The 23,702-nt window shown below is 44.7% G+C and overlaps 1 protein-coding gene across 1 annotated transcript in view; it reads left to right on the forward strand.

The window, feature by feature from the left end:
• The window catches only part of LOC143783306 (aquaporin-4-like), a 62,376-nt gene that overhangs the window by 32,968 nt on the left and 5,706 nt on the right, over nucleotides 1-23,702 (forward strand). Inside the window, exons 3-4 of the mRNA XM_077271712.1 lie at nucleotides 9,660-9,818; nucleotides 11,267-11,347. Coding sequence (XP_077127827.1) covers nucleotides 9,660-9,818; nucleotides 11,267-11,347 — 240 coding nt within the window. The remainder of the gene's footprint in view (nucleotides 1-9,659; nucleotides 9,819-11,266; nucleotides 11,348-23,702) is intronic.

Here is a 23,702-nt window from a genome sequence, read left to right on the forward strand (position 1 = left end):
ATCTGTTCGGTCAGGCAGGGCATCCACAACATCATTCTGGCTTGGGTGTCATCTTCTGGTAGGGGAGCTTTCCTGCCATGCGATGAGTGGATCCAAGTGGGTCTTCCCTCCAGTTTCACAGAGTTTGGTGTCATCAGCAGCACTTGAGCAGGACCATCAAATCTGGGATCGAGTGGTGTTCTCCTTACAAACTTTTTCACCAACACCCAGTCTCCTGGCTTCTAGGAGTGCATACCGGACACTGAATCTGGATCTGGCAATGAAGAAAAAACTCGAGAATGGATGTTAGCAAGTTTCTCTGTGATTTCAATTACATAAGCAGACAAAGTATCATATTACATAATCAGCTGCTGAGGGAAAGGATACCCCTAACCTGGGACTAGACCCAAACAAAATTTCACACGGTGACAGCTTTGCCGGGCCTCTGGGAGTATGCCTTACACTAAGTAGTGTGATTGGGAGTGTGTAGGCCTAAGTCTGACCCTACTGCTGACTAGATCTCTAGTGTGAGATTCGCTGTGAATGCGGGTCCCTGGTCACTCTCTATCACTTCTGGGACCCCATAGCTGCATATCTCGTCTCTGAGAGTAGCTTCTTTGCAGTAGTCTTTGCTGACTGGTTCTTCACTGGGAAAGCTTCTGGCTGTCATCCTGAGAACATGTCCACGGCCACAAGGGCATATTCGAATCCTCCATTTGGCGGCATCTGGATGTGGTCTATCTGGATCCTCTGGAAGGGGTACAGTGGTCTAGCAAGTTGATGTGTGGGAATTTTCTTCATTCTTCCAGGGTTGCATTTGCCACAGGTCAGACAGCTGTTTATGAACTTGGCTGTTAGGGTGGAGATTTCTGGAGCGAACCAGTAAGCACCAATCGGATCATTCATCTGTGTCTTTAATCTGTGTGTGGGCCCATGTGCCCACTGGACCACCATAGGGTACATGCTTCGGGGTAAACAGGGTTTGTAGTCCATTGAGTATACCCTTCCTTCTTCATGTGTTGCTCACTTCTGCATCCAGCATTCCTTCTTGTCCTTTGGGGCTTGCTCTTGCAGCTTTTTTGAGCAGATCCCAGGATGTCATCCTGTCAGATTTCCTGTCTTCAGCCATCCTGTAGTAGCCGTCCGGCTCTACGACCTCTTCCACTTGTCCATATTGTCTTCCCTTGACTGTTTCTTTGGCTGCCATATCCGCCATGTTGTTGCCTCGTGCCCCTACTGTGTTTAGTTTTCCATGCGCTTTGACTTTTAGTACTGCCACCACTTTTGGAAGTTGAAGTGTGTTCAGCAGGTCCTTAATGGCTCCATGATGCTTCACAGTTGTTCCGCTTGCTGTTATGAAGTCCCTTGCAGCCCAGATGGGTCCGAAGTCGTGTGCTATGCCATGCAAGTACCTTGAATCGGTATACATTTTCTCAGTCTTGTCTTCTGCCATCTGGTAGGCCTTCATCAGCGCTATCAGTTCTGCTTCCTGGGCTGACAGACTGGGCGGCAGACTTCTGGACCACAGGATCTCTTGATTGCTGGTCACTGCACATCCCGTGTGGAATCTTCCTTCATCATCTGCAAATCTGGAGCCATCCACATAGAGGATCAACTCTGGGTTGGTCAGTGGCTCTTCTGCCACCTTGGGTAGTCCTTGTGTTTCCTGTTGCATGATGCTGAAGCAATCATGGTCATCCATCCGGATGATCCATTCAGATCCCTGCAGAAGGTATCATGCAGATTTTGATCAGACTTTTTATCTGAAGGTCCATATCTGTATCCCCCCTTGGGAGTGGGACGGGTTGAGGACTGTGCATCTGGAGATGGTGACATTGTCGGGCAGGAGTAGAGAGCACTGGAGGCGAAGATGCCTGGCGGTGGAGAGATGTTTTGGCTGGGTTTGGTTGAGGATTGCTGAGATGTCATGCAGAGCCAGGATTTCCAATGGTTTTTCCACTGATGTCAGTAGTCCTGTCCAGGAGGGCGTGTGCTGCAACTGCTGCTCTCATGCAACTGGATCCAGGCAAGCTGAAAAGTAGTCCGAAAGTCTCTGCTTTCCCCCCTGAAGCTGTGTCAGGACTCCAGCAGCAAGGCCTTCTCTTCTCATCAAGTAGAGACGGAATGGCTTCTTGTAGTCAGATAGGCCTAGTGCTGGCGCTGAGACTACAGAGCCTTTTAACTTCTTGAACGAACTGAAGGCCACATCTGTCTGGAGGAAAGGGGTCACGCTGAAGTATTCACACAGAGGCTGCATTAGGACGGAAGCATCAGGGATCCAGGCTCTGCAATACGAAACTAGACCAAGGAAGGCCTGTAGCACCTTTGGAGTTGTCGGAGGGACCATCTTCTCCACTGTGGTCTTCCGGTCATCTGTCAGGTGTTTCGCCTGGTGAGCAAGACAGTGTCTCTGGAACGTAACTTGCTTCAGACACCACTGGACTTTGTTCTTTGAGATCTTGCAGTGCTGCTCCGCCAGGTAGAGTAGGAGATACAAGGAAAGGGCTTTACACGTGTCAAAGTCAATTGCACAAAGGAGTAGATTGTCCATGTATTGTAGCAGGGTCACTTCTGCATGTTCTGCTACCCAGTTGGTGAGGACTATGGACATGGCTTTGGTGAACTGTGGAGGGCTGTTCTGGGCCCACTGTGGCATCACTGTCCATGTGTGGTGTCCCCCCTGGTGCATTATGGCAAACAGGAACTGGTCTTCCAGATGAAGGGGAACACTGGAGAAAACATTAGCCAGGTTGTTCACTGTGAACACTTTTGCTGTGGCAGGCACATTTGAGAGCAGAGTGTGCGGATTCGGCATAAATGCAGTTTCAAACACCGTGGCGTCATTCACAGCTCTCAGGTCATATACCATTCTGAACTTGGCTGGCTCTCCTTTTACAGTCTTTTTCTTGACGGGGAAAAGCGGGGTATTGCAAGGCGATGTGCAAGGAACAATGATTCCTATTTCCAGGTAGACCTTCAGTTGGTCAGAGGCAGCTTGACTCAGGGCCTTACGAGGGTACGGGGTACCTGGCTTGATTGACACCTGTACTGGGGCAACTTGAGGTTTTCCCATGACCTGGGGTCCCTTAGACCATAGACTTTCTGGTACTACGTCCAGTACCTCCTTGGGTAGGCCTCATTAGTTGTTTAAGGTTCTTGTAGGGCCCCCAGCATGACTCTTCTTGGGTCAGGGATGAAGAAAGTGTCACTGTCCCATCTTCCTGAAACACTGTGGTTGCCTTCAGCTTCTGCAGTAGGTTCGCTCCCAGCAGGTTGAGTGGAAGGTCCTTTACACCACAAACTGGGACAGGATAGAGTGTCCTGGCTGAGTGCACACGCCCAGTGGCTTTGTAAGCTGAGAATGTCTGACTTGACCATCAATGCCCATGCGAGACACAGAGGATTCTGATAGGCAGGTTGGATCAGCGAGTTCCACAGGTGTCATCACACTTCTGGCTGCACCGCTTTGGATCTGACAACGCCATCCACTTTAAGGGTAATTTGAGGTATTGGTCCTGCAGATGAAGTTTTACATGTCAGGAGCGTACTGTCTTGCGGACCTGGCTTGCTTGCCTCTGTCCTATGGACGGGGTACTTCACTGCTTTCTGCTCTTCTTCCTTGACCTGTTTCTCTGGGCCAACTCTTGGGTTGCATGGGTCCAGTCTCTTCGGGGGCGTGGGTGCCCTGCACTGGTTCTGGAAATGGCCAAACTTGCCACAGATGTAACACTTGACACTTCTTCTGTCTTTGTAGGGTGGTTGTGCTTCCAGGTCAGTGGTCACCATGAGAGGGGCTGTCTTCTGCACCCCTGGTTGGGACTCAATCCCTTTGGCTACTGTGGACAACATGATGGGTACTGTAGCGGCAGCGGGGTCCGGCCTGCTGATTGAAGCTGCGGTGGTAAGACGGGGCCTGCAGGTGCATTCGTGGCGAGGCCCGGGGGTGCCATGAGACCGGCGGCTGCATCCAACCCAAGGTCTTGGGGCATTACAGGGGCTGCGGCTGCATCTGCCATCACTTCTTCCCCCTGCTCCGACATAGCTTCTCCCCTTTGCTAACCTTATTGAGGTCGGTGTCTCCTCTCTGGAATCTGCAGCGGTTCTTCCGGTGTGTTGATCGGCACTTTGCAGCGTCTTCACCTCTGGCTCCCCTTCCGGCGTTCTCAGCAGCACGGCACCCGTTTCCTTCTTCGCGCTCTTTGTGGTGCTATAATGGTGGCAGTTTTGGCAACAATTAGCAATAAACAGTCTCCTAGGCGCACATAAAACATTTTTTTTCTGGGCCAGTCCACTGCTATTGACCTGTTCCTAGGCCTAGCCACTATCAGTGGTTTCCTGATTGGCTGTCTCAGTCCATGCCCAAAGGCCTGTGTATCTGGTCATGAATGGTGAAGCCCAAGTCTTGGAATACTTGCATTACTCTGCCATGAAACTTCTTTACAGACTCTGTCTTATCTTGGCTCATGTCATGGCTTGTCCTGCCAATCTGCCTTTGGCCCACTCTCTGAGCTGTTCAATTAGCTGTGGCCCTGACTCCCAAGCGTGTACGTCTGATTCTGCTGGAAGTTTGAATTGTTCCTTCATGATATGCCAGAGTTCATCACCTGCTTCTATTTTCATTCATGGCCCAGAGATCATTCCAGGTGGCTGCATATTTTCATTGGTTCTGCTACATTCTTTGGTAAAATGGCATGGGATGCATCCCTGGGTCTGGAAGATTGTCACCTGACTTGAAGTGCAGTGCACATAGTGTAATGGTGGTGCCTCTATCTGCCCCTGCATTCTTGGTGCCTGTGGGTTTCTTTTCTAGTACTGGACAGCATGTATGATGTTCCCTCTTCATCTTCATCAGAGGAATAGTTGTGATAGCTTGTACTGGGGTCATACACTGACTGATATTGGACTTAGAAGTTGCTTTTTTATATGAGGATGTCTCCCCTCTTGTTGAAGCTATGATGGATTAGGCTTATAGTTCTATGTTGGTGTGAATGTAGGCAGCTCTGACCGGTGCTGAAGTTGTACATTATCAATACATGGTGATATCAAAGTTCATGTAAAACCTTAAGGGTTACAATATTGTTGACTGTGAAATGAGGTAACGGAGGATCTGTCAGTGAGCTCGTTCTGATATCATTCCTCCCCCCTCTGCACCCAGGGCTGAGCTGTCTGCTGCCTGATATGTCTGGGGGCTGCCCACTGCATTGTGTGTAGGGGGATTTTCACTTTCTTTCCCCGATATCACAAATGGCAATGTCTGGTTTGTGCCAGGGGCATAGAGGGAAACCTTGTGCTGTAAGCACCATATTGTTTGAATTGGGCGTTGGCCCAGCCGGCAACAAGGAGGAAAAAAGAGGAAGAAGAAGAGGGAGGGGTTGAGGAGTGAGACAAAGGAAGAGAGAGAGATAGAAAGGTGTGGTAAAGAGAAACGGGGAGAATCAGGGTGTGCAGAAGGAGGTGGAGAGAGGAGGAGGGATGGGTGTGGAGAAGGAAAAGAAGGAGGAGATCAGGTGTGGGGGAGTGGAGAAGGAGGAATGTAGATGGGTGAGGAGAAGAAGGAGGAGAGATGGATGTGGAGAAGGAGGAGAGAGCGAGGGTGAGGAGAAGAGGGAGGAGAAGATGGAAGGTGTGAAGGAGAGAGATAGAGAGGGGGAGAGAGAAGAGAAAAGTGTGGAGGAAGAGGAGAGGAAAAGAGAGCGAGAGAGAAGAATGAGGAGAAAAAGAGTGACAGAGGAAAAAAAAGGAGGATAGAGGAGAACAAAAAGAATAATAGAGAGGAGCAATTATGCCTTCTCCCTGTAGGGAGAGACGGGGCGCACCACATACTGTGCAAAAATAACTACCTATACCATGGATTCTGCTAAAAGCAGACTGCGCAGATTCTCCCATCTCATATCCACAAAAATCACTTCCTGGTTTGCTCACATAACTTTCTGTACCACCTAAACGATGTAAGCTCTGCTGCCACTTCATACCATGTATTGGCATTCAGCAATCTAACATCAGCTAACTTCCCTTATTTTCCCTTCTACGTCATGCCACTCCGCAGCTTGAAATCTGCCATTCTAATGAATTTCACGTACTTTATACCTTCCAAAAATCTTCACATACTTAACACCTTCGTGTTCTGCCACTATCTAGGGGCTGTTTGCTCATCAGGAAATAAAAAGACTCTCCTGTTGCTCGGCCACTTTATTCCCCATGGCAAAAGCAAAAAAAAATGAAAAACACACAAAAATGAAAAAAACAGTACTAAAAAAAACTTCTAAAAATGAGTATTTAAAACTCTAAGAAAAAACCCAAAACAATAAGAAAAACCGTCAAAAACTTAGTTCACAACCAAAAACTCAAAATTTTGATACAAAAGGGAAGGGAAAAAAAAATCTTTTTCCCCAAAAAAAGTAAAAAAGGTAAAGAGATTGAAGATTGAGGAAAACTTAACTAAAAAACTTTAAAATGCCGCAAAAAGAAAAAGACCCTTTAAGAGAGTAAAAAAAATTAAAAATTAAAACGGCTTTTCTCTTCTTTTTTTTTTTTTTTAGAATCTCTGCGCTCAAATACAGTTAGAGACACACTTCCTCTTTTTATTCCGTATGCTATTGCAATAATATCAAATGTCACTAAAATCACGTATCTGAAAACACGTATGTCACATCAAAAATGATGGATACAATTTGTTTCTTCACAAATAGCTACACATAGCCAGCATTGCAGCTGAAAACAGTCAGGAAAAAAAAAACAGATGTGACAGTGTGATTTACAATGCATCTCTGCTTCAGCTGAAAAAAGAGGAAGTTCATGAGAGAAAGAAAAAAAAAACCCAAACTTTCTTTTACTATTTCAATCTTCTTAAAGAAGCAATACTTGACAGACAGAAACAGATAGACAATCCGAGAGATGCCCTTTTAAATTCTGTGACACGTGCAGGTTGCTAACTGCTATGGGAAACAGACTACTGCCAATCGCACTGAGCACACCTGTGCCCGGGCCGCCTGAGTGAGAAGCACAACAAGCGGGAAATCTACCACCCCGGTCCGGATGTCCTAACTGGATCGCCGGCACTACGGGAATCTGCAGTAGCCCTCTAAGTTATCACTACCCGTGCCTGGAACCTGGAGCCACCTGCTCCGGAACTCTACGTGTTCCTCCTATGCACGGGAATCCTGCAATAACTTATCAAGCGATTTGACCTCCTGCGGTCTGTTAACGAGCAACCACAAGCAAAAGTCACTTTTTCCTTCCTCTCCCGGATTTTACTCAAACACAGAACACATACACGGCACACAGCAGACACCTCCCAGGGTCTGGATTCGTGGCTACGGATTTTTTACACTACCTGGGAATTTGTGACCAGACCACACCTGACCGGCAAGAGGCATAGACAAGGACTGGGCACAGGGGACTTTCAGGTAAGATGATAACATTTTCTTACCTTACTTATGGAGCTGCGCAGTCTCCTGCCCCTGTACCAAGGCAACGGCTACAACCTCCGTATCTCCGGTCAGAAGGATCCTGTGCGTTTCATCCGTGCCCCACGTTGGGCGCCATTAATGATATGGAAATATTTGGGTTGGATAAATTTATCCCTCTGTGTGTGCTGCGGCTGCTCCCAATTAGACTGAGTATTTTGAGCGCTCATCAAGAATGGACTGTACACAACTGTGACAGAACAACATTCCATCAATACTGGTACTTTATTGTACATACATAGTTTCATATTTTCACATAGAAAGGAGTGGTTAGGGGTTGTCAGGGGTGGTTAGTTAATTACCATATTGTCTAGCTCCTCTGTCATTGGTTATCTAAACATATATGGAGTATTGTGATTAATGCTCATATGACAGCGGATTAAGCAACTAAACTTGAGTTCTGTATGTAGGACAGAGTTGAGACATTTGATCAGCAGTCACCAAACATCTGACTCTGTTCTGCTTTTAGGGATGGAAAACCCCATATGATCTGTCTGGGTTATATTAGTTCGTGTCAGCCATTTTAAACCATTGATTATAATGTATATATTAGCTGTGAGCATATAAGTATATATTTGATTATAGAGGAGTATACATGCAAGTGAGATCTACATGATATATATATTTCTGTCACATCTGCTGCCGTTGCTCCTGCTGGCTCTGCCGTTGCTCCTGCTGGCTCTGTTGTATCTGCTGCTGGCTCTGTTGTATCTGCTGCATCAACAGCCTGTTGGTCTCTTGCTGCCGTTGCTCCTGCTGTGACTGCAACTGGACCAAGTGTTTCAGCAGGTCCTCCATTTTCCCCGGCTGGCTTACAACAGACTTGACCCAGGACATTCAACACAGACTTTCGTCTCCGCTGGGAACGCTGCCCGCACGTCTACCACCAATTGTAGGGATTTCACTCACTCAGGTGCGACGGCTGACACGTAGGAGGCAGGTTCCAACAAAAGTTCAAAGGTTTATTACCTCATAAACCACATGGCAAAAATAACAGCAAACAAAATAGCCTTTAGCTCAGGAAAAGAAAAACAACGTGTCCAGTCCTTCAGGCTCAGTCCTATAGCCTTAACACACTCAGGAGGGTTTCACCTCCACACATATCCCCCCCTGTGTTAAGCATTAGCCTGTCGTATATAAAGCTAACCACACCCAGTAACCCATCACATGATTAGCCATGTGGTCTGACATCACCACAGGTCCTGAACACACATATATACATGGTTATATACAACAAAGAAATAGGCTACATTACAGCAACAAGGCACTTATGTGGCACATACCTCCCATCGACTACACACTCTTTAGCCATGCTACAATATGAATTGATAAGTGTTTTTTTAAATGAATAGTAAGAGTCTTTGAAGAATTTTTTTGCAATTTTTCAGGTGCTTTTTGGAGTGAACCCTTCCAATAAACTCCTCAAAAAAAATGTGTGCACATATCCTTATTCTATCTCTGTGTTATGATGAGAAAAAAAACTGGGAAAATGAATACAGGGAAGGATAAATCATTAATATTGAACGCTTTTAATAAAATTTGTTCAAATTTAGGCCCAACACTACACCAGAACTCTAATTATAATATACCGCCCTTAATTAGGAAACCACATTATAGTGTTAAAATAAATATTCCTATCCTGAGATAATATTATAAAAGTAATGGATGTGTCCAACCATGCAGGAACATGGTTGAATATACAACAGCTCCTGGGCAGGGGAGGAAGCAAAGGAGAGTATAGACATTCTAGCATAGGATCACAGCTGATTCTTTCTCTGATATAAGATTATCTCAGCACAGGAACATTTTTTAATACATCTAATTGTGGAAATTACTATTAGGGCTCATACTCACTTGTGTGAAATACGGCCGAGTCTCGCATGTTAAAACCCGGCTCTCCTGCCGGTATTCCAGAGCGGAGCTTGTGGCCGCATAGCAATACATGGAGCTGCACGTTTCGCTCCCAAGTGCTGGTGGCAGAGCCTGGTTTTAACATGCGAGACTCGGCCGTATTTCACGCAAGTGAGTATGAGCCCTTATTCCAAGATCTATTGATTAAAATATAAATTTGTCATGGAAAAAACCCTTTAATGAGGAAACCACATTCAAGTGATCCTCTTTGACATAGGTGTACTTACTTATAGGTGTTTTCATCATTTCAAATATGTTTTTTTTATGTTTGCAATATTTTGACCTTATTCTTTTTCTCATCAGATAAATGAAAGGCTATCCATTGGTCATGGACTCTTAATAGAAATTATCATTACATTCCAGTTGGTTTTTACTATTTGTGCAAGTTGTGATCCCAAGAACAAGGACAAATCTTCAGCACTTGCAATTGGGATTTCTGTTATAATTGGACATTTATTTGCAGTAAGTTGTAATATTTTTTTAAAATCTGGAATTACATGTATAGTGTTAATCCACTTAAAAGAACTGAAGATGTCATCATATCATGTGTAATTCTAGAGAGAGATTTTCCAGCTCCAAAGGTCGGGTCCACATTAATTTCAACGGCGTTCGGGTTTAGGTCCAGGTACCCGAACTGAACTTTGGACTAAAGTTTGGTCAGATACCAGAACCCTAACTTCCAGGGGTCTGCTCATCCCTATTAGTGACACTTGTTTTACACATTTTAGGTATGTGTACATGTTCAATAATTTTCTGCTGCAAATCCTGATGCATTGGCAGAAAAAACACCGTGTAAAATGCAAGCTTAATTGCTGAGTTTTTATATGCGTTTTGTGGCAGAATTTTCCTACTAATTAGTACGAGTTACAGTAAATCTGAATTAAAATAGCTTAAAAATTTGACATGATGCAACAGAAAAGGAAGAAAAAAAAATAATGAATGTGTGCAAGGGACTCCAGGAATCTTATTCACTTTGTTGGTACTGGAAATTGTTCTGGTTTTGTGATAAAACTGCATGACAAAAACACAACGTATGCACATAAGTGTGGTTTATCATTCATATTTTGTAACTTTTTTTTCAGAAAGAATATTACTTTAAACAATAGAGTTAAATATTGAACATAAAGAAGCATTTTAGTTTTTGGCTATTTTCTAATATTTTTTAGACCTCTGGATATATTTGGCAAAATATAGCCTGATCTAAATATGTTCTTTTAAAAAATAGTTTCCAAAATAATTTTTAAAACATAAAGAAGAACGCTTCTTCAAAATTTTAATAATATAAAAATACTATCTATAACACTAAAAATTGCTATTGAAAACATGTAGAGGCAAATTCATCAGGTTTTGGCAGAAATCTGATGTAAAACAGTTTGAAATATTGTATAAAAAAGAAGGTTGGGGCCACTCATAGCTGCGTACAAATTGTGTGAGTTTTGGGTTTTTATGCTGGCTCTTTTTTTAAGTGGGCGGGGCTAGCTCAAAATGGCGGTGCTTAGCAGGGAGGAGCATGGCTGAGTGCAGACAACAAATATAGTCATAGTGTACACAGAAAATTGCTGTAAATTCCAACAGATGCCTTCTAGTATTATAATGATGAATACAATATAGGTGTGTATCTCCCGAGCACTGGTTATACTGCCAGATCGAAACGGGGACATTCACAATGCCAATTATTGTAACTAGTATCCTCCAGAATACAGCCAGATGGTACAGTAATGGGGTGGCTGCCATGTGTCTGAAGCTCTTTCCATCTAGATTGGGCTAATGGCCTTGCCATTGGGAAATGAAATTGTAAAGCACTTAACTATCGCAGTTGGTGGATCTTAGGACACATGCAGCCAACCATACCAAATGGATGTACTCTTATTTTTATTGTGAGTCTCTCTTTATGTTGCTTGTTCTTTCAGATAAACTACACTGGAGCGAGCATGAACCCAGCAAGATCCCTTGGCCCAGCTGTTATTACATGGAAGTGGGACAACCACTGGGTAACGTTTTACATCCCTCTAACATAAATAGTTATTATAAAATGTCCTTTTCATCTTGTATTTAAAATATTTGTAGTTTTCATGGGCATATCCCAAATCTAATATTTATTAATTAAATTAATCTGTCTCATACATGAACCTTCACTTGTAGGGTGGTGCTAGTCTGCACTTACTTATTCTATGCACCTAAGGGCCATAGACTATAATGGTGCTGGCAGAGCAAATGTGTACTCTGCCGTGCATAATTTTCAAGCGTAGTAGACCACATCTGGGTGTACTCCTCCAGTAGGCGTATTCACCTTAAAATGATGCATGGCAGAGCACCATGATAGTCTAAGGCCCCGTCGGCCCATATGTCTGAATCCCGTTTTGTGGAGCTGTTTGGACGCAAGCCCCAATGGGACCCAGAAGCACGTAACAAGATGCAATATGAAAGCAGTTAAATTTAGCCAGTGGTAAAATCCAAAAGGTATTAGGTATGTGCGTACTGGATTAAGATATATCCTTTAATTAAATTTACTAAAACCTCTTTTTGAGGTATAAGAACAACACACAAAACAAAACAAAAGTGCAAGGTGCAAGAATCAGACAACACTAAAAAGACTTATGGGGTGCACATGACCCTATAGGGTAATCATTGTCAAAGTTCCCTTTAGATAAAGATAAACCGCTACTTGATTATACTACCACACTACCCCAAAACTTTTGTTTTAGGTATACGGTGTGTTAGGTGTTGAGTTCCTGCCTCTGCACAGGGGGAATCTCGAACCACTTCCGCTGCGGTCTCCCATTCTTCTCCAGCCACAGTGGAGCCTGCTCAGCGGAGACGTCGGTCCGAATGTCTGGCTCAAGCTGGTACTGGGTGACTGGTTACTACTGTTCTTCCAGGCTCTGCCTTTGTAGCCAGTACTGGTCAGTGGTGAGCAGACATCTCTGGGACTAAGTCCTGCTTTTCCCCTTCTGAGCATGCCCAGGGTAAGACCACTCATTGGAGGTCAGGGGTCGCATGTACTGCAGCAGCTCCCATTGGTCTTCTAGGAAGGTCCTGAAGTTGCTCAGGTACTGTAGCAGCTCCCATTGGTCCTTTAGGAAGGTCTTGAAGTTGCTGCAGCTATAAAAGGTTAGCTCTAGTATCAAACCAATGTCTATGAGCTCAGCGCCAGTGTGGACATGTCTGGATGCGGTTAGGGTTTGGCTGAAACAAGCCCCTAGAATACCGGCACCTCCGGTGAGGAATATGTATGAGTGTATTCAGGGCCTTTGCTGAAATAAGCCGCTAGAATACCGGCACCTCCGGTGAGGAGTTGTTTGTCTGTTTTCTCTGACTGCATGACCACAGTTTGAGCTGTGTACCTCTGTGAGGTTAACAGGGCACAGCATCTTGTTCCTAGTGACTCTGGAGTTAACAGAGTTCACTTATACTGTCATATAGCACCGCCATTTGCCAGCAGCAGGTTCCTCTCCTGCACGGTGGAACCAGGGTAGCGAACGCACCTAATAATACATATATATATATACTCGGTGTGTTCCGCCAACCCTAATGTAATCCTAGCGCCAGGGTCTGGCTAGTAAATGGTGGATAAACAGCAATCCTTGTGGTACATCCAGCAGCTGGAGGGTAGGTTGGCGGCTCTCGAGCGCACAACCTCAGCTGTAGATGTTACCGCGGTTGCTGTTCAGGCTGCTAGCGTGGCTGCAGCAACCTTGTCCATGGCCCCCCCTGTTCCGACTCTATCTCGCCTCCCACTGCCAGAAAAATTTTCTGGTGATAGTAAATCTTGTAGGGGTTTCGTGAGCCAGTGCTCTATACATCTCGAGCTCCTGGCGGCACGTTTCCCCACAGAGCAGGCAAAGGTGGGATTTATTGTGTCTCTCCTGTCGGACAGAGCGTTGGAGTGGGCTACGCTACTGTGGGAGAGTGGCAATCATGTGGTGCAGAGTGCTCTGCTGTTCTTGAGCACTTTGAAACAGGTCTTTTTAGGGCCTCGAGTCACCCATGATACGGCGCTCCATTTTGCCGTCCACTTCCGCACCCTAGCATCTGAGCTGGAGTGGTCCGATAAAGCCCTTATCCCTATATTTTGGAGGGGGCTGGCTGACCACGTGAAGGACACTCTGGCCATAAGGGAGATTCCCGCCACACTGGAGTAGTTAATAGCTGTGTCTACCCGTATTGACCTCCATTTTCATGAGCGGAGGTTAGAGCGGGCCCAGTGTAGGCAGAGGTTTCGGCTGGCTCCCACCTTCGCCAAACCTTTGGAATCTCCAGTCCTGGTCCCTGAGTCACATGAGGCCATGGAAGTGTCACGAGCGGGATCTAAGTCCCGGACCGCTCATGCACTCAAGGTCTGCCATGTTTGCCAGCAGTCAGGACATCTTACCACCAGATGTTCACAGCGGTCGAGGAAACGTCAGCATCTAGTGGTAGTAGGTAGAGGTACACTAGACATGGCGATGTTTGCCTCCAAATTGTCCTTTAAGGGGACAATTACAATAGGCTCATTCTCTCACTAAGTAGAACTGTGCGTGGATTCTGGAGCGGAGGGCAATTTTATGTCTTCTGAATTCGCCCAACATCACGCAATACCCCTGGTAATGCTAGCTCAACCAGTAACTGTTCGAGTGGTGAATGGGTCGACACTGCCCTCACAGATTACACACCAGACCATCCCTTTCACTCTGTCTTTGTCGCCATCTCATCAGGAGATTATATCTCTGCTCGTCATTCCTGAGGGAATTGATAAGGTACTGTTAGGGATGCCTTTGCTACGGTATCACTCTCCTCATATCGAGTGGTCCACAGGCAGAATTTTGGGATGGGGTGAATCTTGTGGGGGTAGATGTCAGAGGGAGAGCATTCAGGTTGCTACACCTGAGGTACCCGCAGATCTATCCTCTCTGCCCAAGCAATATTGGCCCTATGTGGACGTGTTCTTCAAAAGGGCTGCGGAGACCCTTCCGCCTCACCGCACCTATGACTGTCCTATTGTCCTATTGGTGCTGAGCCTCCCCAGGGTCGAGTCTATCCGTTATCTCCTGGAGACGGAGGCAATGTCTCAGTACATCCAGGAAAATCTGGCAAGAGGATTCATTAGAAAGTCAGTGTCACCTGCAGGGGCTGGGTTCTTCTTCGTGCAGAAGAAGAACTGGGAACTACGTCCATGCATAGACTACAGGGGTCTTAACGCCATCACCGTTAAGAATAAATATCCTCTGCCCCTGATATCTGAGCTTTTTGATAGGCTTCGGGGAGCAAGGGTGTCTACTAAACTAGATCTGCGGGGTGCTTACAACCTGATTCGCATCCATGAGGGGGATGAATGGAAGACTGCTTTTAACACCAGCGATGGGCACTATGAATATCTAGGGATGCCCTTTGGGCTCTCTAATGCCCCAGCTGTTTTCCAAGACTTTGTAAATGATATCTTCTGGGATATGCTCTCCACCTCGGTCATAGTCTATCTGGATGATATTCTCTTCTACTCTCCAGATATTGACTCCCACTGGAGAGATGTTTGCAGAGTCTTCTACCTCTTACGAACTAACTCACTCTACGCCAAGTTGGAGAAATGTGTGTTTGAGCAGGAGTCCTTACCTTTCCTGGGCTATATCATCTCCGCCCAGGGATTGGCTATGGATTCTGCCAAACTACAGGCTGTGATGGACTGGCAAGAACCCCATTCTCTTAAAGCGGTGCAGCGCTTTATGGGGGTTCATTAACTATTATCACCAGTTCATCCCTCATTTCTCAACTTTGGTAGCTCCCTTGGTAGCCCTCACCAAGAAGGGAGCAAATCCCAAATTGTGGTCTGAGGAGGTCTTCAAGGCCTTTACTTCTATTAAATCTCATTTTGCTAGCGCTCCCATCCTACATCGCCCCGATGTAGATAAGCCATTTATAATGGAGGTGGATGCCTCATCCGTTGGTGCTGCAGCGGTCCTCTTCTAAAAGGATGCTCAAGGTCGGAAGCATCCTTGCTTCTTCTTTTCCAAAACCTTCACACAAGTGGAGAGGAATTATTCCATCGGGGACAGGGAGTTGCTAGCAATGAAGTTGGCCTTCTCAGAGTGGAGACATCTCTAGGAGGGGGCTCGCTTTCCCTTCCAAGTATTCACAGACCACAAGAATTTGGTTTATTACAGACCGCCCAGCAGCTAAATTCTCACCAGGCCAGATGGTCCTTGTTCTTCTCTCGGTTCCATTTCACCCTCCATTTTCTATCCGGGGAGAAGAACATTTGTGCCGACGCTCTCTCTCGCTCCGTTGTATCATCTGAGGAGGAGGAAGTGGAGCCTTGGCTTATTGTCCCTTCCGAGAGCCTGAGAACTGTGGCCCCAGTTTCGCTAGAGTCTGTGCCTCCGGGCAAGACTTTTGTACCATCCAGTTTGCGTCCGGAGGTTCTCTCTTGGGCTCACTCGTCTAGGGTGGGTAGACATTTTGGGACCAAAAGGACATCTGAGCTACTGGCGATGTTCGGGCATGTGTCTCCTGAGCCAAGAAAAAGTCTCCTCATCAATTGCCAGCTGGATTGCTTCACCCCCTGCCGGTGGCTGACAGGCCCTGGGAGATGGTCGGGATGGTTTTTGTGGTGGGCTTACCCAAGTCTCGTATCTGCACCATTATTTGTGTGATCACCGACCATTTTTCCAAAATGGTGCACTTGGTGCCTCTTCCATGGCTACCTTCTGCACGGGCTCTGGCGGCATTGTTTATCAAACACATATTTCGCCTACACGGTATGCCGGGCAAAATTGTCAGTGCCCGGGGTCCCCAGTTTGCATCTCGATTCTGGAGAGAGCTTTGTCGTCTACTCAGCATTGAATTGAATCTCTCCTCAGCATATCATCCTGATACGAATATCTGCGACATTATGTTTCTGCCAGGCAGGATGACTGGGCATCCTTGTTACTGTGGGCAGAGTTTGCGCTTAACAATGATGTAGCCGACTCCATCGGTCAGATTCCTTTCCTCCTTAATTACGGCCAGCATCCGCTGGTCCCTGTGCCTATGCTCGTGTCTTTCGCCGACTCCAGGGTGGCAGACTGGACCGTGGAGGCATGGGACATTTGGGTCCGCATTCAGGATGCTATCCTGGCCTCCAAGGAGGCACATATTGAAACAATCTCACCCGCCTGGATACTGTCACAAACACGACTGTCACAAACACGACTTTAGATCCAAACACGACTGTCACAAACACGACCTTAGATCCAAACACAGCGGTGGACTCATATCCCTCACTCCCAGTGTAGTGAGGGATATGAGTTCACCGCTGTGTTTGGATCTAAGGTCATGTTTGTGACAGTATCCAGGCGGGTGAGATTGTTTCAATATGTGCAATATGCCAAACATATATGCTGCGTCAATCCCCTTATAACTCAATGAGTAGGTGAAAAGGTTTGTCTTAAAGGTGCATTATGATTGTGAGTGTTTGCATCAATAAGAGGTAATACCTAGGGATTGATATTTTTGAAACTGTTGACCTCTGAAAATCTGCTATATACTAGTCCTTTTGGACGTATAGGTTCAGTGAAGGTCTTATATGTGGCAAATATCCAGACCTAATGGATGTTATTTGGGTTCTGGTATTTGGTCAGACCCACTGTTCTGATATGATGCTCTATATATATAAAATCTGTATCCTATTGAGGGTTTATACAGTGGGTGTTTTATGACCAGTAGAGTTATATGGAGGATGCGCTGACCAGGCATGACCATAATTGGGGACTGTCAAAAAGATTTGTTTCCGCAGTGAATTTATACACATACCGTATACCAAAAACAAAAGTTTGGGGGTATTGTGGTAGTATAATCAAGTAGCGGTTTATCTTTATCTAAAGGGAACTTTGACAATGATTACCCTATAGGGTCATGTGCACCCCATAAGTCTTTTTAGTGTTGTCTGATTCTTGCACCTTGCACTTTTGTTTTTGTTTTATATGTTTGTTATATATTTTGTTAATATATGGGATCACCAACCACACGCTAAAAAATAAATGTGTGACCAAGGAGAAGAAAGTAGCATGTAAAGGTAAGGATCACTGTTCCGTACCTAGGATATAGGGAAAAGAATGTTTATTTACACAGTAACCTTAACAACGTCATGCACTGGTAATGCCAGATGGTCTCTCACACCTGCTTGATTGACAATTTACTCGATTATTTTGACTATATACAGCGAACAAGTTTTCTTTTCCCTCACTTTCCCCTGAAAAAGTCACGCTGTGTGGTGATACGCGTGTGTGATTTCTCCCCCTCTATGATGTGACCGGGTTACTCTCTTTCTCCAGGATCCAACAGGTCTTATGCAGCCTTACACTTTATTTTCCCTCCTTTAACCCTCTGTTTAACCCCTTCACCCCCAAGGGTGGTTTGCACGTTAATGACCGGGCCAATTTTTACAATTCTGACCACTGTCCCTTTATGAGGTTATAACTCTGGAACGCTTCAACGGATCTTGGCGATTCTGACATTGTTTTCTCGTGACATATTGTACTTCATGATAGTGGTAAAATTTCTTCGATATAAGTTGCATTTATTTGTGAAAAAAATGAATATTTGGCGAAAATTTTGAAAATTTCGCAATTTTCCAACTTTTAATTTTTATGCCCTTAAATCACAGACATAAGTCACGCAAAATACTTAATAAGTAACATTTCCCACATGTCTACTTTACATCAGCACAATTTTGGAACCAAAATTTTTTTTTGTGACGGAGTTATAAGGGTTAAAAGTTGACCAGCAATTTCTCATTTTTACAACACCATTTTTTTTTAGGGACCACATCTCATTTGAAGTCATTTTGAGGGGTCTATATGATAGAAAATACCCAAGTGTGACACCATTCTAAAAACTGCACCCCTCAAGGTACTCAAAACCACTTTCAAGAAGTTTATTAACCCTTCAGGTGTTTCACAGGAATTTTTGGAATGTTTAAATAAAAATGAACATTTAACTTTTTTTCACACAAAATTTATTTCAGATCCAATTTGTTTTATTTTACCAAGGGTAACAGGAGAAAATAGACCCCAAAATTTGTTGTACAATTTGTCCTGAGTATGCTGATACCCCATATGTGGGGGTAATCCACTGTTTGGGCGCATGGCAGAGCTCGGAAGGAAAGGAGCGCCATTTGACTTTTCAATGCAAAATTGACTGGAATTGAGATGGGACGCCATGTTGCATTTGGAGAGCCCCTGATGTGCCTAAACATTGAAACCCCCCACAAGTGACACCATTTTGGAAAGTAGACCCCCTAAGGAACTTATCTAGATGTGTGGTGAGCACTTTGACCCAACAAGTGCTTCACAGAAGTTTATAATGCAGAGCCGTAAAAATAAAAAATCATATTTTTTCACAAAAATGATCTTTTCGCCCCCAATTTTTTATTTTCCCAAGGGTAAGAGAAGAAAATTGGACCCCAAAAATTGTTGTGCAATTTGTCCTGAGTACGCTGATACCCCATATGTGGGTGTAAACCATTGTTTGGGCGCAGGGCAGAGCTCGGAAGGGAAGGAGCGCCATTTGACTTTTCAATGCAAAATTGACTGGAATTGAGATGGGACGTCATGTTGCGTTTGGAGAGCTCCTGATGTGCCTAAACATTGAAACCCCCCACAAGTGACACCATTTTGGAAAGTAGACCCCCTAAGGAACTTATCTAGATGTGTGGTGAGCACTTTGACCCAACAAGTGCTTCACAGAAGTTTATAATGCAGAGCCGTAAAAATAAAAAATCATATTTTTTCACAAAAATGATCTTTTCGCCCCCATTTTTTTATTTCCCCAAGGGTAAGAGAAGAAATTAGAGCACAAAAGTTGTTGTGCAATTTGTCCTGAGTACGACGATACCCCATATGTGGGGGTAAACCACTGTTTGGGCGCATAGCAGAGCTCGGAAGGGAAGGAGCGCTATTTTACTTTTCAATGCAAAATTGACTGGAATTAAGATGGGATGCCATGTCGCGTTTGGAGAGCCACTGATGTGCCTAAACATTAAAAACCCCCACAAGTGACACCATTTTGGAAAGTAGACCCCCTAAGGAACTTATCTAGATGTGTTTTGAGAGCTTTGAACCCCCAAGTGTTTCACTACAGTTTATAACGCAGAGCCGTGAAAATAAATTCTTTTTTTTTTCACAAAAATGATTTTTTAGCCCCCAGTTTTGTATTTTCACAAGGGTAACAGGATAAATTGGACCCCAAAATTTGTTGTCCAATTTTTCCTGAGTATGCTGATACCCGATATGTGGGGGGGAACCACTGTTTGGGCGCATGACAGAGCTCGGAAGGGAAGGAGCGCCATTTGGAATGCAGACTTAAATGGATTGGTCTGCAGGCGTCACGTTGCATTTGCAGAGCCCCTGATGTACCCAAACAGTACAAACCCCCCACAAGTGACCCCATATTGGAAACTAGACCCCCCAAGGAACTTATCTAGATGTGTTGTGAGAACTTTGAACCCCCAAGTGTTTCACTACAGTTTATAACGCAGAGCCGTGAAAATAAATTCTTTTTTTTTTTCACAAAAATGATTTTTTAGCCCCCAGTTTTGTATTTTCACAAGGGTAACAGGATAAATTGGACCCCAAAATTTGTTGTCCAATTTTTCCTGAGTATGCTGATACCCGATATGTGGGGGGGAACCACTGTTTGGGCGCATGACAGAGCTCGGAAGGGAAGGAGCGCCATTTGGAATGCAGACTTAAATGGATTGGTCTGCAGGCGTCACGTTGCACTTGCAGAGCCCCTGATGTACCCAAACAGTACAAACCCCCCACAAGTGACCCCATATTGGAAACTAGACCCCCCAAGGAACTTATCTAGATGTGTTGTGAGAACTTTGAACCCCCAAGTGTTTCACTACAGTTTATAACGCAGAGCCGTGAAAATAAAAATTCTTTTTTTTTTTCACAAAAATGATTTTTTTAGCCCCCAGTTTTGTATTTTCACAAGGGTATCAGGATAAATTGGACCCAAAAAGTTGTTGTCTAATTTGTCCTGAGTATGCTGATACCCCATATGTGGGGGGGAACCACTGTTTGGGCGCATGACAGAGCTCGGAAGGGAAGAAGCGCCATTTGGAATGCAGACCTAAATGGATTGGTCTGCAGGCGTCACGTTGCATTTGCAGAGCCCCTGATGTACGCAAACAGTACAAACCCCCCACAAGTGACCCCATATCGGAAATTAGACCCCCCAAGGAACTTATCTAGATGTGTTGTGAGAACTTTGAACCCCCAAGTGTTTCACTACAGTTTACAACGCAGAGCCGTGAAAATAAAAAATCTTTTTTTTCCCACAAAACTTATTTTTTGGCCCCCAGTTTTGTATTTTCCCAAGGGTAGCAGGAGAAATTGGACCCCAAAAGATGATGTCCAATTTGTCCTGAGTACGCTGATACCCCATATGTTGGGGTAAACCCCTGTTTGGGCACACGGGAGAGCTCGGAAGGGAAGGAGCACTGTTTTCCTTTTTCAACGCAGAATTGGCTGGAATTCAGATCGGATGCCATATCCCGTTTGGAAAGCCCCTGATGTGCCCGAACAGTGGAAACCCCCCAATTATAACTGAAACCCTAATCCAAACACACCCCTTACCCTAATCCCAACAGTAACCCTAACCACTCCTCTAACCCAGACACACCCAACCCTATTCCCAACCGTAAATGTAATCCAAACCCTAACCCTATCTTTAGACCCAACCCTAACTGTAGCCCCAACCCTAGCCCCAACCCTAGCCCTAACCCTAGCAATAACCCTAGCCCTAACTCTAGCCCTAACCCTAACCCTAATGGGAAAATGGAAATAAATACATTTTTTAATTTTTTTATTTTTCCCTAACTAAGGGGGTGATGAAGGGGGGTTTGATTTACTTTTATAGCGGGTTTTTTAGCGGATTTTTATGATTGAGAGACGTCACACACTGAAAGACGCTTTTCATTGCAAAAAATATTTTTTTTGTTACCACATTTTGAGAGCTGTAATTTTTCCATATTTGAGTCCACAGAGTCATGCGAGATCTTGTTTTTTGCGGGATGCGTTGACGTTTTTATTGGTAACATTTTCGGACACGTGACATTTTTTGATCGCTTTTTATTCCGATTTTTGTGAGGCAGAGTGATCAAAAACCAGCTATTCATGAATTTCTTTTTGGGGAGGCGTTTATACCGTTCCGCGTTTGGTAAAATTGATAAAGCAGTTTTATTCGTCGGGTCAGTACGATTACAGCGATATCTCATTTATATCATTTTTTTTATGTTTTGGCGCTTTTATACGATAAAAACTATTTTATAGAAAAAATAATTATTTTGGTATCGCTTTATTCTCAGGACTATAACTTTTTTATTCTTTTGCTGATGATGCTGTATGGTGGCTCGTTTTTTGCGGGACAAGATGACGTTTTCAGCAGTACCATGGTTATTTATATCAGTCTTTTTGATCGCGTGTTATTCCACTTTTTGTTCGGCGGTATGGTAATAAAGCGTTGTTTTTTGCCTCGTTTTTTTTTTTTTTTTCTTACGGTGTTTACTGAAGGGGTTAACTAGTGGGCCAGTTTTATAGGTCGGGTCGTTACGGACGCGGCGATACTAAATATGTGTACTTTTATTGTTTTTTTTATTTTATTTAGATAAAGAAATGTATTTATGGGAATAATATATTTTTTTTTTTTCCATTATTTTGGAATATTTTTTTTTTTTTTTTTTTTACACATTTGGAAATTTTTTTTTTACTTTTTTACTTTGCCCCAGGGGGGGACAATACAGATCGGTGATCTGTCAGTTTGCATAGCACTCTGACAGATCACCGATCTGCGAGAAGTGCAGGCTGCTTCACAGTGCCTGCTCTGAGCAGGCTTCTGTGAAGCCACCTCCCTCCCTGCAGGACCCGGATCCGCGGCCATCTTGGATCCGGGTCTGGAGCAGGCAGGGAGGGAGGTAAGACCCTCGCAGCAACGCGATCACATCGCGTTGCTGCGGGGGGCTCAGGGAAGCCCGCAGGGAGCCCCCTCCCTGCGCGATGCTTCCCTGCACCGCCGGCACATCGCGATCATGTTTGATCGCGGTGTGCCGGGGGTTAATGTGCCGGGGGCGGTCCGTGACCGCTCCTGGCACATAGTGCCGGATGTCAGCTGCGATATGCAGCTGACACCCGGCCGCGATCGGCCGCGCTCCCCCCGTGAGCGCGGCTGATCGCGTATGACGTACTATTCCGTCCTTGGGAAGTAGGGCCCACCCCACATGGACGGAATAGTACGTCTAATGACAGAAAGGGGTTAATTCCCAGTGGGTCATTTATCTTTTTTGACCATCTTTCAGGATTACTGAACTGCTCTTAAAGGGACACTGTCACCTGAATTTAGAGGGAACAATCTTTAGCCATAGGGGCGGGGTTTTCGGGTGTTTGATTCACCCTTTCCTTACCCACTGGCTGCATGCTGGCTGCAATATGGGATTGAAGTTCATTCTCTGTTCTCCATAGTACACGCCTGCGCAAGGCAAGATTGGATAAGGAAAGGATGAATCAAACACCCGAAAACCCCGCCCCTATGGCTAAAGATTGTTCCCTCCAAATTCAGGTGACAGTGTCCCTTTAAAGGGTATGTGCACACGTTCAGGTTTTTTTCGCGTTTTTCGTGATAAAAACGCTATAAAAACTCATTAAAAACACATGCATTATGCATTCTATCATTTAGAATGCATTCTGCATGTTTTGTGCACATGGTGCATTTTTTTCCACGAAAAAAACGCATTGCGGTAAAAAAAGCAGCATGTTCATTAATTTTGTGGATTTTCCTCGTTTTTCCCGCAATTCTATGCATTTGGAAAAAACGCATGAAAAAACGCAACAAAAAACACGTAAAAAAACGCGAAAAAAACCGCATGCGGATTTCTGGCAGAAATGTCCGGTTTTTGTCAGGAAAATTTCTGCTAGAAATCCTGACGTGTGCACATAGCCAGAGGGTTCTAAGCTTTATTTACTTAATCATTATTATTATTCTGCTATATTTTGTGAGTCTGCAGGCCTTATCCTGTTGAGTTATTTTTGTCTTTGATACCACGATTGTATTTTGTCATCACATTTGCTGTTATCTGTTAATTTGCAGAATTTATCCTGGTGAGCATCATTAGCTCTGGTTACCATCCTGAGTAGCCAAGTGTGTTTTATTATAACACAGTCCCGCTACACATAGTGGAGGAAGGTCTCTTTGTGTGTGTGGGGCACTTACAAGGCCCTCCACACTGTTGTTCATTTGTTAACCTTGTGTTTTTTTTAATTGTTTTTAACTTGTTTGTGGCTTGTCTAACTTTAATTGTCTTAATATTGTTATTTGTTATTTTGTTTGTGGTGATCC

This window comes from Ranitomeya variabilis, chromosome 6, assembly GCF_051348905.1.
Source record: "Ranitomeya variabilis isolate aRanVar5 chromosome 6, aRanVar5.hap1, whole genome shotgun sequence".
Taxonomy (NCBI): domain Eukaryota; kingdom Metazoa; phylum Chordata; class Amphibia; order Anura; family Dendrobatidae; genus Ranitomeya; species Ranitomeya variabilis.